The 11,438-nt window shown below is 41.6% G+C and overlaps 2 protein-coding genes across 2 annotated transcripts; one reads left to right on the top strand and one right to left on the bottom strand.

Annotated features, from left to right (window-relative positions):
* The first annotated feature begins 1,431 nt into the window (after positions 1–1,431).
* On the top strand, positions 1,432–5,148 carry ch25hl3 (cholesterol 25-hydroxylase like 3). The gene is made up of 2 exons (XM_041998513.1): positions 1,432–2,035; positions 2,494–5,148. Exons 1-2 carry the CDS (start codon positions 1,605–1,607, stop codon positions 2,867–2,869), a joined length of 807 nt encoding a protein of 268 aa, XP_041854447.1. The 5' UTR covers positions 1,432–1,604; the 3' UTR covers positions 2,870–5,148.
* Positions 5,149–7,991: 2,843 nt separating this feature from the next.
* Positions 7,992–11,389, bottom strand: bmp10 (bone morphogenetic protein 10). Its single transcript, XM_042000695.1, has 2 exons — positions 10,585–11,389; positions 7,992–10,313 (listed from the first exon to the last, which is right to left on the bottom strand). Exons 1-2 carry the CDS (start codon positions 10,985–10,987, stop codon positions 9,259–9,261), a joined length of 1,458 nt encoding a protein of 485 aa, XP_041856629.1. The 5' UTR covers positions 10,988–11,389; the 3' UTR covers positions 7,992–9,258.
* Positions 11,390–11,438: the final 49 nt, after the last annotated feature.

Below are 11,438 nucleotides of genomic sequence, written 5' to 3'. Positions count from 1 at the left end.
CTGACTGTTGCTTGTGCTTATGCTCCAAACAGCAGTTCAGAGTACCCACCCTTTTTGGAAACCTAGGGGGGGGGGGGGGGGGGGGGGGGGTGTTGGAGGGCACTCCTTCCGGGGATTCCCTCGCTCTGCTGGGGGACTTCAATGCTCACCTGGGCAATGACAGCGAGACCTGGAGGGGCGTGATTGGGAGGAACTGCCCCCCTGATCTGAATCCGAGTGGTGTTTTGTTGCTGGACTTCTGTGCTCGTCATGGACTGTCCATAACAAACACCTTGTTTAGACATAAGAGTGTCCACTGGCTTGCCATAGCCGCATGTTCTGGACACGTGAGTGAAGAGAGGGCCGGAGCTGTCATCTGATCACCACCTGGTGGTGAGTTGGCTCACATGGTGGGGGAGGATACCGGTCAGGCCTGGAAGACCCAAGCGTGTTGTGAGTGTCAAGCAAATAAGCAAACAAACTAAAGTACTACTACTGGTATATTTTAAGTGGCAGCAGGAAGCTGGTGAAGCTTGTTTTGATCTAAACTATTCCAGAGGGATCAGTTCATGTGGTTATTGTTTGTAAATGTCCAAAGACGGGGATGAAGGAAAGCAAAACTGAAAGAAGTGGTCTGTTTCTACTTGTCTGAAACCTCTTGGTTTCAAAGAAATGTAATTTCTTCTCTCATTTGCATAATTCAAAGGTTGACCCCACATCCACATCCTAAAGACGTGGATGTGGGGTCCTGAGGGTTGGTTCGGTACAGTGTAGGAAGACATGGCCTTGTATCCTGTGCCAGTCCACCACTGGGTTCACCATGAGTCAGTGTGACCAAGCTAGCTTGTACCAATCATCCATTATTGGTTTTTAATTTTTTCCCTGATTATAGTCGTATGTCCTATTATTTTTAAAAGTTTGCATTTTTATAGACCTTAGTTTCCCCAGACATAAAACAGATTAAATTAAATACTCGTTCACACATAGCCATCCACTCCAGTTACACCCATACGCTGAGGTGGCACAAGTAAGCTTTTTCTGTGTGTAGCCTATAAATTTCATTTTCTCTCATTTTTCTCTCCCTATTTCCTGTTTTCCTACTTTTTATTTGTTGGAATATATGTTTCTCTTCATTCATTTGGTGATGTTAGTCATTTTTGTCTTTAAAAAGGAAAATGCAATTCATCACTAGTAAACCGCACCAGCCATCATCAGCTATTCCCAGTAAGTAAATAACTCTGACATTTAAAATAAGGCTTTTGTAATGACAGCATTTGTGAGTGTCCTCCCTTTCATTGCCTAAAATCCCCTGCGTTTCCAACCACCACCTTTGACCAGGTGGTATGTTTGCGTAAAACTGAAAAGCCTGGATCTTCCTTCCTCAATGCACCGCAGACATTTTCATCAGCTTATAAAAACAACCCACATAAATCGTATGTTGGGCCCCTCCTACCACAGTGTGGAGAGGCTTTCTGTTCTTAAGCTGCATGGATCTCCTAGTGGAGTGATTTGTACCGCAGTGGGAGAAAAGGAACAAGACATTTGTCGGGAAGAGGCGCGTGTGGCGAGGAGAGCAGCTCACCTGAGAGGATGATGATGACTGCGGAGAAAAGGTGAACGCCGTGATGGATGTACCCACCACAGAGTCCCGTGCGCCTCTCCTCCAGGGTTTGTGGGAATGTGTGAGACCGGGTCAGGAGGAGATACTGCAGTCTCCTTACCTGCCCGCAGCTTGCGCCTTCTTGACGCACATCCTGCTCTGCGCGCCCTTCCTTGCGCTGGACGCACTGGGGCGCGTGTGTCAGCGTGTTCGGTCGTGGAGGATAGCAGCAGATTCGGTGCGGCCGCCGTCTCTCAGGAGATGGTTTGAATGTTTTTGCAGAGTTTTGTACAAATACACGACAGTTGTCCTCCCCACCACGGCACTGTTCCAGCTCCTCCGGACACCCCAGTTACCAGATCTGGCTCCATCTTGCTGGCAACTATTTGTTGAAGTTGTAGCTTGTTTCCTGCTATTTGATACACTCTTCTTTGTATGGCACTACAGCATGCACAGGTAAGAAACACACCTTTATTAGCATTTTCAGCATGAATGGGATTTTCCTTTATTCTGCAGTTTGAATTGGTAACTTACAATCAATGTTTCTTTTTTGTTTGTTTGTATTTTTTTTTTTTTTTTTTTTTTTTTTTTTTGTTTTGTTTTGTTTTTTAAGAAATAGAAATGTCTGAGCCCAAGTTGAAATATTGTCTTTTTTCTGGCATATGTAAAACTTAAAGTACCAATCTCTTGATGCAATTATATGTTCCTGTAGTGTCCTTTAAGTCTGAACTTTAAATCAAGTGCTGTAACAGATGTCCTTAAAATCTTTATGTATGCTGTTTGTAGCAGCAGCATTTGAGGTGAGCCATCTGCCATGAACACACTGACATAAATCTGTTCTGGGCATACTGTACTTTTCCTCCACAGTAACAGAATAAGCAGAGACAGCTGTGTTTGTGTGTGTTCCTCATCAGGATTCCCTGGCTGTATCGCAGAATCCATCAGATGCACCATCAGCACCATGTTACTTTTGCTCTGGCAGCCCAGGACGCCAGCTCAGCAGAGCTGCTGTCTCTGCTGCTGCTAGCTCTGAGTAGCACCTGGGTGCTGGGCTGTCACCCACTCAGTGAAGTCCTCTTCCATCTCCTCAACAGCTGGCTGGCAGTAGAGGACCACTGTGGCTACAACTTTCCCTGGTCTCTGCACAATTTGGTTCCCTGTCTGGGAGGAGCTCCTTTCCACCAAGCCCATCACAGTCTGCAAAATACCAACTATGCTCCTTACTTTACCCACTGGGACCGCCTCTTTGGCACATATCGTGCATCAGCCTTGCACTCACATCCAAGATAACGAGACTATTCCATGCCATTTTAGACAGATTTCTGAAATTACAGCAAAGCTGTCAAAATGCAGTGAAGGATACTTTCTGCTAAATTAATTGTTCCATGCACACATGCATGAAGTCTTTGAAGCGAAAACCTGCAAGTGCCATTTCATGCTAATGTCCTACAACATTTGAACATTTTAAAGTCTCCTCTGCTAAACTCTATTCTTTAATTAAATGATTTTGTAAGGTCTCAAACTCGCTGAGAACAAACAGTGTTCACATACTGTATTAACAACGTGAAAGCCATTATCATTCTCCAGAGGGCAAAGCTCTGATCTGTAATTCATCTCAGAGTAAAAAGAGCAAGAGAGGAAGACAGGACACTGAAAACAAAGAAAAAATGTGTGCTCATGATGTGGGTGTGGATTGGTTTTATTTGCTTTCAGAGTGCTTTACGTATGGCAGCTCATAATGTAGCAGTTTCCTTTTCACCATGTGTGCAGTTGAAGTTTTTTTTTATGTGTGTATGTTTTTGTTGCTTTGTTTTATTGCTGGGAGAAATTTAATAACACTGACATGTTTGAGCATTATGAATTACTGAGTTCATGCAGCTGACTTTGTTTAATAATACCAAGTTATTACTTAGCAAAAATTCTGTGATTTGTTTGTTTTGAATAGCAATGACATCTTAACGTTCAGTTCATGCATACTATAAACATTTGAGAAAAAACATCTACGCAAACATAAAAATGTAAATAAGTGACCTCCTTGAACAAAATTTCTCATCTAACTTGCAATCGCCTACATTGCTATATTTAAACTTTTGTTTGACTGAACTGACATGAGAAAATATCTGAAGGCAGGACACAGACTCTGAGATGTGTTGTCTGACATGGGTGTAGGTTTTCACTTTGGGCTTTAGTCAGTACTATATTTTCCTTGGGCCTCTCACTTGTCTCAGTTGCACAGTAAACTGGCTCCATGGGGGAGCACAATCAAAACCACATGTTTTTAAAGATGAGGCACCTTTTGCTTTGCATATGCAGTTTTTGCCTCTTTGCTGCAGAGTTGTCATCATCAGTCCTGAAAATGGCAGAATTCAGCTGGGGTCATAACACACATTTTTATAGCTACCTCTGATTTGTCACTTGTGTTTTACATTGAAGATAAAAAGCTTGAAACTGCTCAAGCTTCCCGTACTTCGCTGCATTGTTATGTCAAATAAACCCATTATAAATTGCCTGGTACCACAAATTGGCCTCAAGGGTTGATGGTAAGAAAATGAGCCTGAACAGGAGATTAACTTTTATCTCATGTTCAGGCTCTCCAACTCTCTACTTGACTATTTACAAAGGAATACTTTTGGGGTTTTTGTTTTTTTTTTGTTTATTTGACAACGGGACATTGACCAGGCATAACATATTGCACTGAACTCAAGGGCTGAATCAGTTTTGTGTTTACACCTAACAACTTAGCAAAGAACTGACATTAAACTGAATCTTTGTACGTTGTTACTAGCAGCCTGTAGGGCTGAAGGATTAACCCTTTAATGCAGTTAATGCCATATGTATCATATTTAATTTCTGAGACCCTTTTCATCACTTTGTGGTAAAAACTTTGCTCAAAACCCTAACACAATCTGATATCTGTTGTCTGCCCCCTGGTGGATACCTTTTGGACTACAATAATTTTGAACACTGTGATAAACAGTAAATATACAATTATATATATACATATATATTTTGTCATAGGACCAAATAAAGACTTCAGACAAAAAATAAAATAACAGAATTTTCTCATATTTTTTCTTTGGTTGGGCTTTAAATGATTAATTGTTTTTAAATTTAAATTTGAATCACAAATAGCCCAATTAATTTTTATGTTACGCTGCACCTGTTCCAGGTTTCGCGGTTCTAAATTCACTACCTCAGTCCTTATTCCTGTCATCTTTCATGTGTGACATCATGCAACGGCTACACTTCGTTGTGAAGTCAGGTCACATTTCAAACCTCATCACAGACTAATTTTCCATAAATGAATGAAACACTGTACCACAAAAACAATGAGGACAGAAAACTGACCAACTCCTAAAATGTCTTGATGAAGTGAATAAAGATGGTTTAACTGAGTGGAGTTGCTCTAAAAAAGTTCAGGTTTCAGATAACTTGTCAATGTTAATAAAAACCTACCAAAAATATTGAATCCAATATTTTAAGTCATTATACCATTCAGAAATGACTACAGTTAGCCTACAGTGTCCAGCTGCGACTTCATGATGAACATGAAGTTCAGTTAAACCAGGTTACATCCTTACACTGACCTTACATGGGAAATTAAAAAAAAATAATAAAAAGTAGGCTTTGATAAGAATAATGGATCCATCCTTTATTCTAGTTGGACCACATGGTCTGTTTTATTCTCTCTATAAATACCAGTGCAGAGACATTAGATGTTCCATAATATTAGAGCATGTTGCATCTGCAAATGCAACTAATGCCAATCTGTCTAGATCCCTTGTCCCAAATTTTTCTAGATCCTCCACTGGGTGACTTCCAAAGAATTATTAGCTCAAAACTTGACAAATCCTGACATATTGTGTAGTGTGTCATTAGAAAAATTGAGCTAGGTGGTCAAATGAAGGACAAAAGAAGTGTCTGCCTAAAAACAATCAACAACAGATCAGTAGACTCTTAAAAGGAAGAAAAAAGGGAGGTATGCCAAATCCCAAACACAAGAACTGGACTAAAGATCAGTGGCAACACTTATGGAGTGATGTATCTTCCCAGCAGAACAGAAGAAAATGCAGTCACCATCCTAAAATGAGTTTTGGAAAGTCCTTCAAGAAACCTACAAACATAAAATAAACCATTTCTCCTATTTCTGCTTTTCTTGGCAATATATAAAGAAGAAGAGTGGCATAACACTTTTGCACTGTCTCATATAAAAAGGAGTGTGATCCAGCAGATGGTCGAGCAACTTTCACAGAGCAACATCACTTCAGGAGAAAAGAGCAAAAAAAGAACAGAAGAAATGCTAAGTCTCCAGAAAAAGGCCAAGGATTCACATTTAAAGCATTCAAATAAGGCTGAGTAAATGAGAAGAAGGGTTTCCAGGTAAGCCGAGGCTCCAGTAAAGAGTCAGAGGAAAATGTCAGAACAAAAAGTTGAGAACAAAGCAAGAAGCACAAAGGAGAAGCACAAAACATGAAAGCGTGGGCTTTGGAGAGTCACGTGTGAATCATTGATTCAGTGGTAAGCTAAATGTAATAGTCTCATAGAGATTAGTATCATTCTATAACTTCAGCAGCAATTCAGTTAGACTTTTCTCAAAGGTGGCAGTGCATTTTGTAAAGACCATAAATATGTTAGTGTGGGTCTCTGGGAATGAAAGCCATTACTTTTAATAGAAAAAGAAAGTTGTTTGCTTGCTCTTTTTCTGGCTTTTTTATTTTTTTCTTAACTAATTTTGCTGAGAAATCCTTCAGTTGTGTTACTTGGCTTTGACCACACTTAACATCTGCTTTTCATTGCTGAGTACTTCAATGGACTTTCAGAAGTTTCGTAACAGCAGATGCAGACTGTTAAAAGGTATTTAACATTTGGAGGCACTGTTGCACATGAGCCTAAAACAATGATTGAGCAATCTGCTTTTTCTAGAAAAGGAAGAGTTTTTAGGACGGAACAAGAGATGAGTGCTGGGTGGTGGAGTTGCCAAGAGATAGAATGATAAACACTGTGACCCAGAACGGAAACAATCAGGCCCTATTACAGACCCAACGTCAGAGTTAGGGAGTCACGGAGCCGTGGGTGACACACACTAAAGCACACGTTTACAGCAAGAGGCACGTCGACGTCCAGCAGCCGGCGTCGTGATGTCAACCAGTGGAGAATTACAGGATTCTGAAGCACTTTAAGGCGTGTGCACACTGGGAACTGTTCAAATAGTTTACTCATTGTTAGGTGCACTCCTACTTTTATCACGTAGGCCAAATCCTTCCCAAACTGCACAATAGCAACAAGCGGTCAGATTGGAGTTCTTTTGACATAAGATGCCATCTATAAACAAGAGAGTGAAAAAGCACAGAGCACTCTCTAGCAGTCCTTATCATCAGAGCACAAGCTAAAAACTTCCCTTTTCAACATATCCCCTGAAAGTTTGCTCTTTAGTGACAAAGGCCACATTCATATTTCCTTTAACATTATGTAAATATTCAATTAGTGAGCTTAACATAGCTGCAGCCTTCTGTTGTTGCAGTAACTGAGGTTCTTGCTCTCTGATATGTAACCAACTTTAGCAAACCTCTGCTCTGAGAGGTCACCAAGTCTCCAACTTGTTTGGCTTCTGAAACATCTCAGTGCACTTGTCATTAGTGGTTTGTTGCCAAATGTTTTTTGGGAGACTTTGCACCAGTACAAGTAAAAATTCTGTTCACAGCTTATACACAAATTAAAGCGCAGCTATTATGTCGTAACAATGAGGAGATATTTTTGAGACTGCATCAGTTATATTTAGCAGAGATAATCCTTTCATGTACATTTTTAAAAAGTGATACTACATCAGTAAAGTGATAAAAGTGATGAAATATGGATTTGCAATAATACAATATGTTTTTCCATATCAATATTCTATCTGTTCTATGTTCTGTCAGTGTTCATATTGCAGCTTCAGCTAAATCAGACTCTGTCCTGTATTTATATCATCAGTCTGTATTTTGACATAAAAAATCCACACACTGCTCTCACAAACAGTTGTGTTAAATGTGAAGAGTAACAAAAGTAAAAGTCTAATCCAGACCTTTGCTGGGTTTTTGCTCTCTATCCTTTCATCAGCAGGTTTTTCATCTGTTTGCTGCCTGTTTGCTGTCAGCACTGGCAGCAGGCCATCCATTTTGTTCATTAGAAGACTGTCTACTCATTTTCCCATGGTTTTCTGTTTGTGTGTTGCACATGAACTGTGGCCTTTGAGCTGATAACTGTTGAATAAATTATCTGAATTTCAGCAATGTAATGTGTCACTGCTCTTACAGCTAATTCCTAAAATAATGGAAACAAAATTGACAGACCAAGATATGAAGATGACTGCACTAGAAAAAATACATCATGCACAATTTCATGGAGGTATTTTTTTATATGAGATAGTCCACATATCTTCTTTAAAGACTGCGTGCACATTTTCTGAAACAGTTGTTATTTGTTAAGTAGGTTTTTATTGTTGCACAAATTATTGTCATTTATCTTCCCAACAAAATTCATTTTTGCTGCAAATGCATTGTCATGGTTATAAAACCTGCTAAAATTACAAATTTACATATATAGTCATTTACTCTGTTGTAAAAATTAATAAATTAAAACAATAAATAGTCTTTTATTTGACACAAGCAGCAGAGGTATCAAAAGGCTTATAACAAAAGAAAGTAATTCCTTTGGGTATCCATAACGTGACAGTGTGGCCTCTTTTGATCTTTGTTCAGGCAATAGGGTTCCAAAAAGTTTTTTTTTTAGATGTGATGGATGACTCTGTTGAAGATATGCAGGGGGCACACAGTGCTCGGTCAGTCAGTTGAAACAGTTGCCAAGGAATGTGGATGACCCCCAGCCTCCTTCCCACCACGTCAAATGTTGCCCAGAATGGCTTTGAGTCCTCAAAACATGAGTACTGGCATACATGTTTCTTAACCCCCGACACCTTACTATCACAGTAAGTCGGGGGGGATGGAAAAGAGGCATGTGAAGTGGGAAACAGGGTTGAGATAGATAAGCCTGCCACTTGGACCCATTGCACAGTGCTCACGTATCAGGGGGCTGCAGGAGACAGGAGGTGGGCCTAGAGAGTTCATGGCTTGCCAGGTTGCCTCAGGGAGGTCATTTCATTGCAGCAAGGCACATGAAGTGCTGATTAGTGCTTGCACTGAGTGGGAAAGCCAGAGATAAGTGGAGAGGAAGACAGATGTCAGGGGAAAGGAGAGGGAGGAGAACAACTGAAGCACGAGTTCCCATCAAGCTGCAAAGATTGAAGGATAGGCTCAGTTCTTTGGGAATTTTTGTCTTTTAGTGGGTATGACAGCATACCTTTACATCATGATGGGTATGCTGACTGTAGATCTGCTCCTCAGCTCTACTGACTCCATTTTCTGACTTGTGACAACTGATATTCATGTTTTTCTGCATAAGATGAAATATTTGTTTGTATCTTATGGTAAAAAAATACGCTTGTCCACCTGGAGTGCTCATAGTTTAATCAATAGTGAATGAAAACTTCCAGTCTCACTGAGTAACCTTCACAGAGATTCCAATAACTGTCCCTTTCTTTTATTGAAAATATCCTTGGCTCATCTCCTTGCAGCTTATTGTTAGTTTTGTGTCCTTCCTCTTGTGGTAAGACTTAATGAAGAGTTTAACTCTGACACAGCGGTCTATCTGCAACCACACTCGGCAACCACCATGCCCTCATACTTGTACTTGTAGGTGACCACCCCTGTGTCGTCCAGATAAAGCAGAGAGATGGGGTCCAGCTTGGTGGGCACACAACATGCTCTTGCTACCTTTTGAGGACTATTGATATTGACCAGTGTCTGGACAATTGCATGCTTTGTGGGTGTAACGTGCTTCGTCAAAGGATAGGAACAAACGCCAGTGCACTCAAAGGCATCATAACCAGTGGGTGCCAAAATCCAACTGTCCCAGCCAATATCCTTGAACTCAACATAAAGAGATTGCTTTTTGCAGTGGTTTCCTTTGGCATTGCGACGGATGCGTGATGCTGTGTCGTAGATGAGGTTTGACCGCATCTGGATGAGGTCTTCTTCATCTGGATCGCCTTCCATGTCTCTTCCCAGCTCACCCCACAGCCCATTCAGGTCATTCTGCAATACTGTGTTAGAGGTTTCATGGTCGATCATCTCGTTCAGCTCACGCTTGTCATCTCGGTGATCGCTGCTCTGATCATCAGAGAAAACAATCAGCAGGGGTTTATGCTTTTCCTCTGGGCTGTTGTCAATCTTCATGTCCCCTTCAGATGGACTCCCGTCTTTGAAATCATCTTTCATACCTTGAGTATTCTCTTCATTAGCAATGCTAGAAATATGCACTTCCAAACGGTGTGTCGTGCCACCTTCTGATCTGGGCCAGCGCTGAACAGCAGCAGTGAGGTCAAATGCCTCCCAGCCATTATCTGTGCCATAAACCTGACGGGATGCCAGTTCCACCAGTTCTATCCGCTCCTCTGTTCCTCTGAAATTATCTGCTCTCACTGACTTTACATTAGTTGTATTGTCAAACAAGTCATGTGATTCCAATTCATAGATAGTGACCTTGCGGTCAACACCAGCATAGAGGTGGCGGTCAGTCTGGACTAGAGTGTACAGGCGAAGCTCAGCTGCTGTGATGCGTTCATGATGGGGGACTGACACATTGAAGAGGAGTGGGTGGCGCCTCACTTTTCCAACACCCACCACGCTTGGGTTTGAATCTGGGCAGAAAAAACAAAAACAAACAAAAAAAACATTAAAGGATATTTTTATATTCTGTCTTTATATCGTTTCTCAGATTATACGCAGCATTTTAATATAAACATTACTTTGCAAACAATAGCTTCAAGGTACAGGGTCTTTGCAGAGCTAAATTTTGGTTTCTCAAAGCTGCAAGAGACATTTTTCCTAAAACTGTGCATACATTCAAGTAATGTCCCTGCTCTTACTTACACAACTTATTTATTGTGGCCTTGCTAAACTGAGCTGTACCTTCATTTTTGAAGCTGCGGATGATGTTGGCGGTTGGCATTGCAGTGCGGTCATTAGCAAAGCGGTTATAAAGTTCCATCATGTATTCAGGTGGCTCCAGTCTTGTACTTCCAGGAGGCAAGGGTGGATGGCCAGAGAGGTTGAAAGTGCGCAGAAACTGTTCCTTGAGGGTCTCCAGCAGACTTTGCATGTCCACATTGTTCTCCTGCTCCAGTAACGATGGATCCACCACCCCTCCATGCCCGTCCCCCAGCCCCGGAGCAGGACGATGCCTCTGATGAGAGCTGGAGATGGGGTTGCTCTCTACACAGAGAGGCCCCTGGAGCAGAAGGATTGAAAAGAGCAAGAACAGAATTTTGGAGGTGCAAATGGTTCCCACTTGAGAGATCCAAATGCTCGCCATGGGAGAAATAAGCCACAGATCTTTGGTTTATGCCCTCTAGGGTGGTCTATGGATGAGCTCATGCAACAAGAAAAAAAAATCTAATCTCTGGGTAAAAATCCAAAGGTAAAGAGTATTTAAGTTCTGGTCAGTAACCTCAGAAAAGTCTCTGACAGCAGCTGAAGTCTTGTTGACCCCTGCACTGACCAAAGCGAGCCCCTTTGCAGGAGTTTGTGCTCTTGTTGCTCTCCTCTAGATCTCACAGCATTTATTCTCATGCACACCTTTTGAAGTCCTTTGCAACAGGGTAGCGATTCCGGTGGCAGGGTGGCCGAGGCGCTTCTTTGTCTGTCCGACTCATCTCTGTTGCGTTCTCTCCTCTGTTAGTCTCTTTCTGTGCTCTGCTCTGTTTTCCCAGGTCTGTTTCTCTGTCCCCTTATCTATGATATGGTGGGCTCTGCATTGCTCAGTG

The sequence above is a fragment of the Melanotaenia boesemani genome, chromosome 11, assembly GCF_017639745.1.
Source record: "Melanotaenia boesemani isolate fMelBoe1 chromosome 11, fMelBoe1.pri, whole genome shotgun sequence".
Lineage (NCBI taxonomy): Eukaryota > Metazoa > Chordata > Actinopteri > Atheriniformes > Melanotaeniidae > Melanotaenia > Melanotaenia boesemani.
This window is presented reverse-complemented; position numbering and strand designations above follow the sequence as displayed.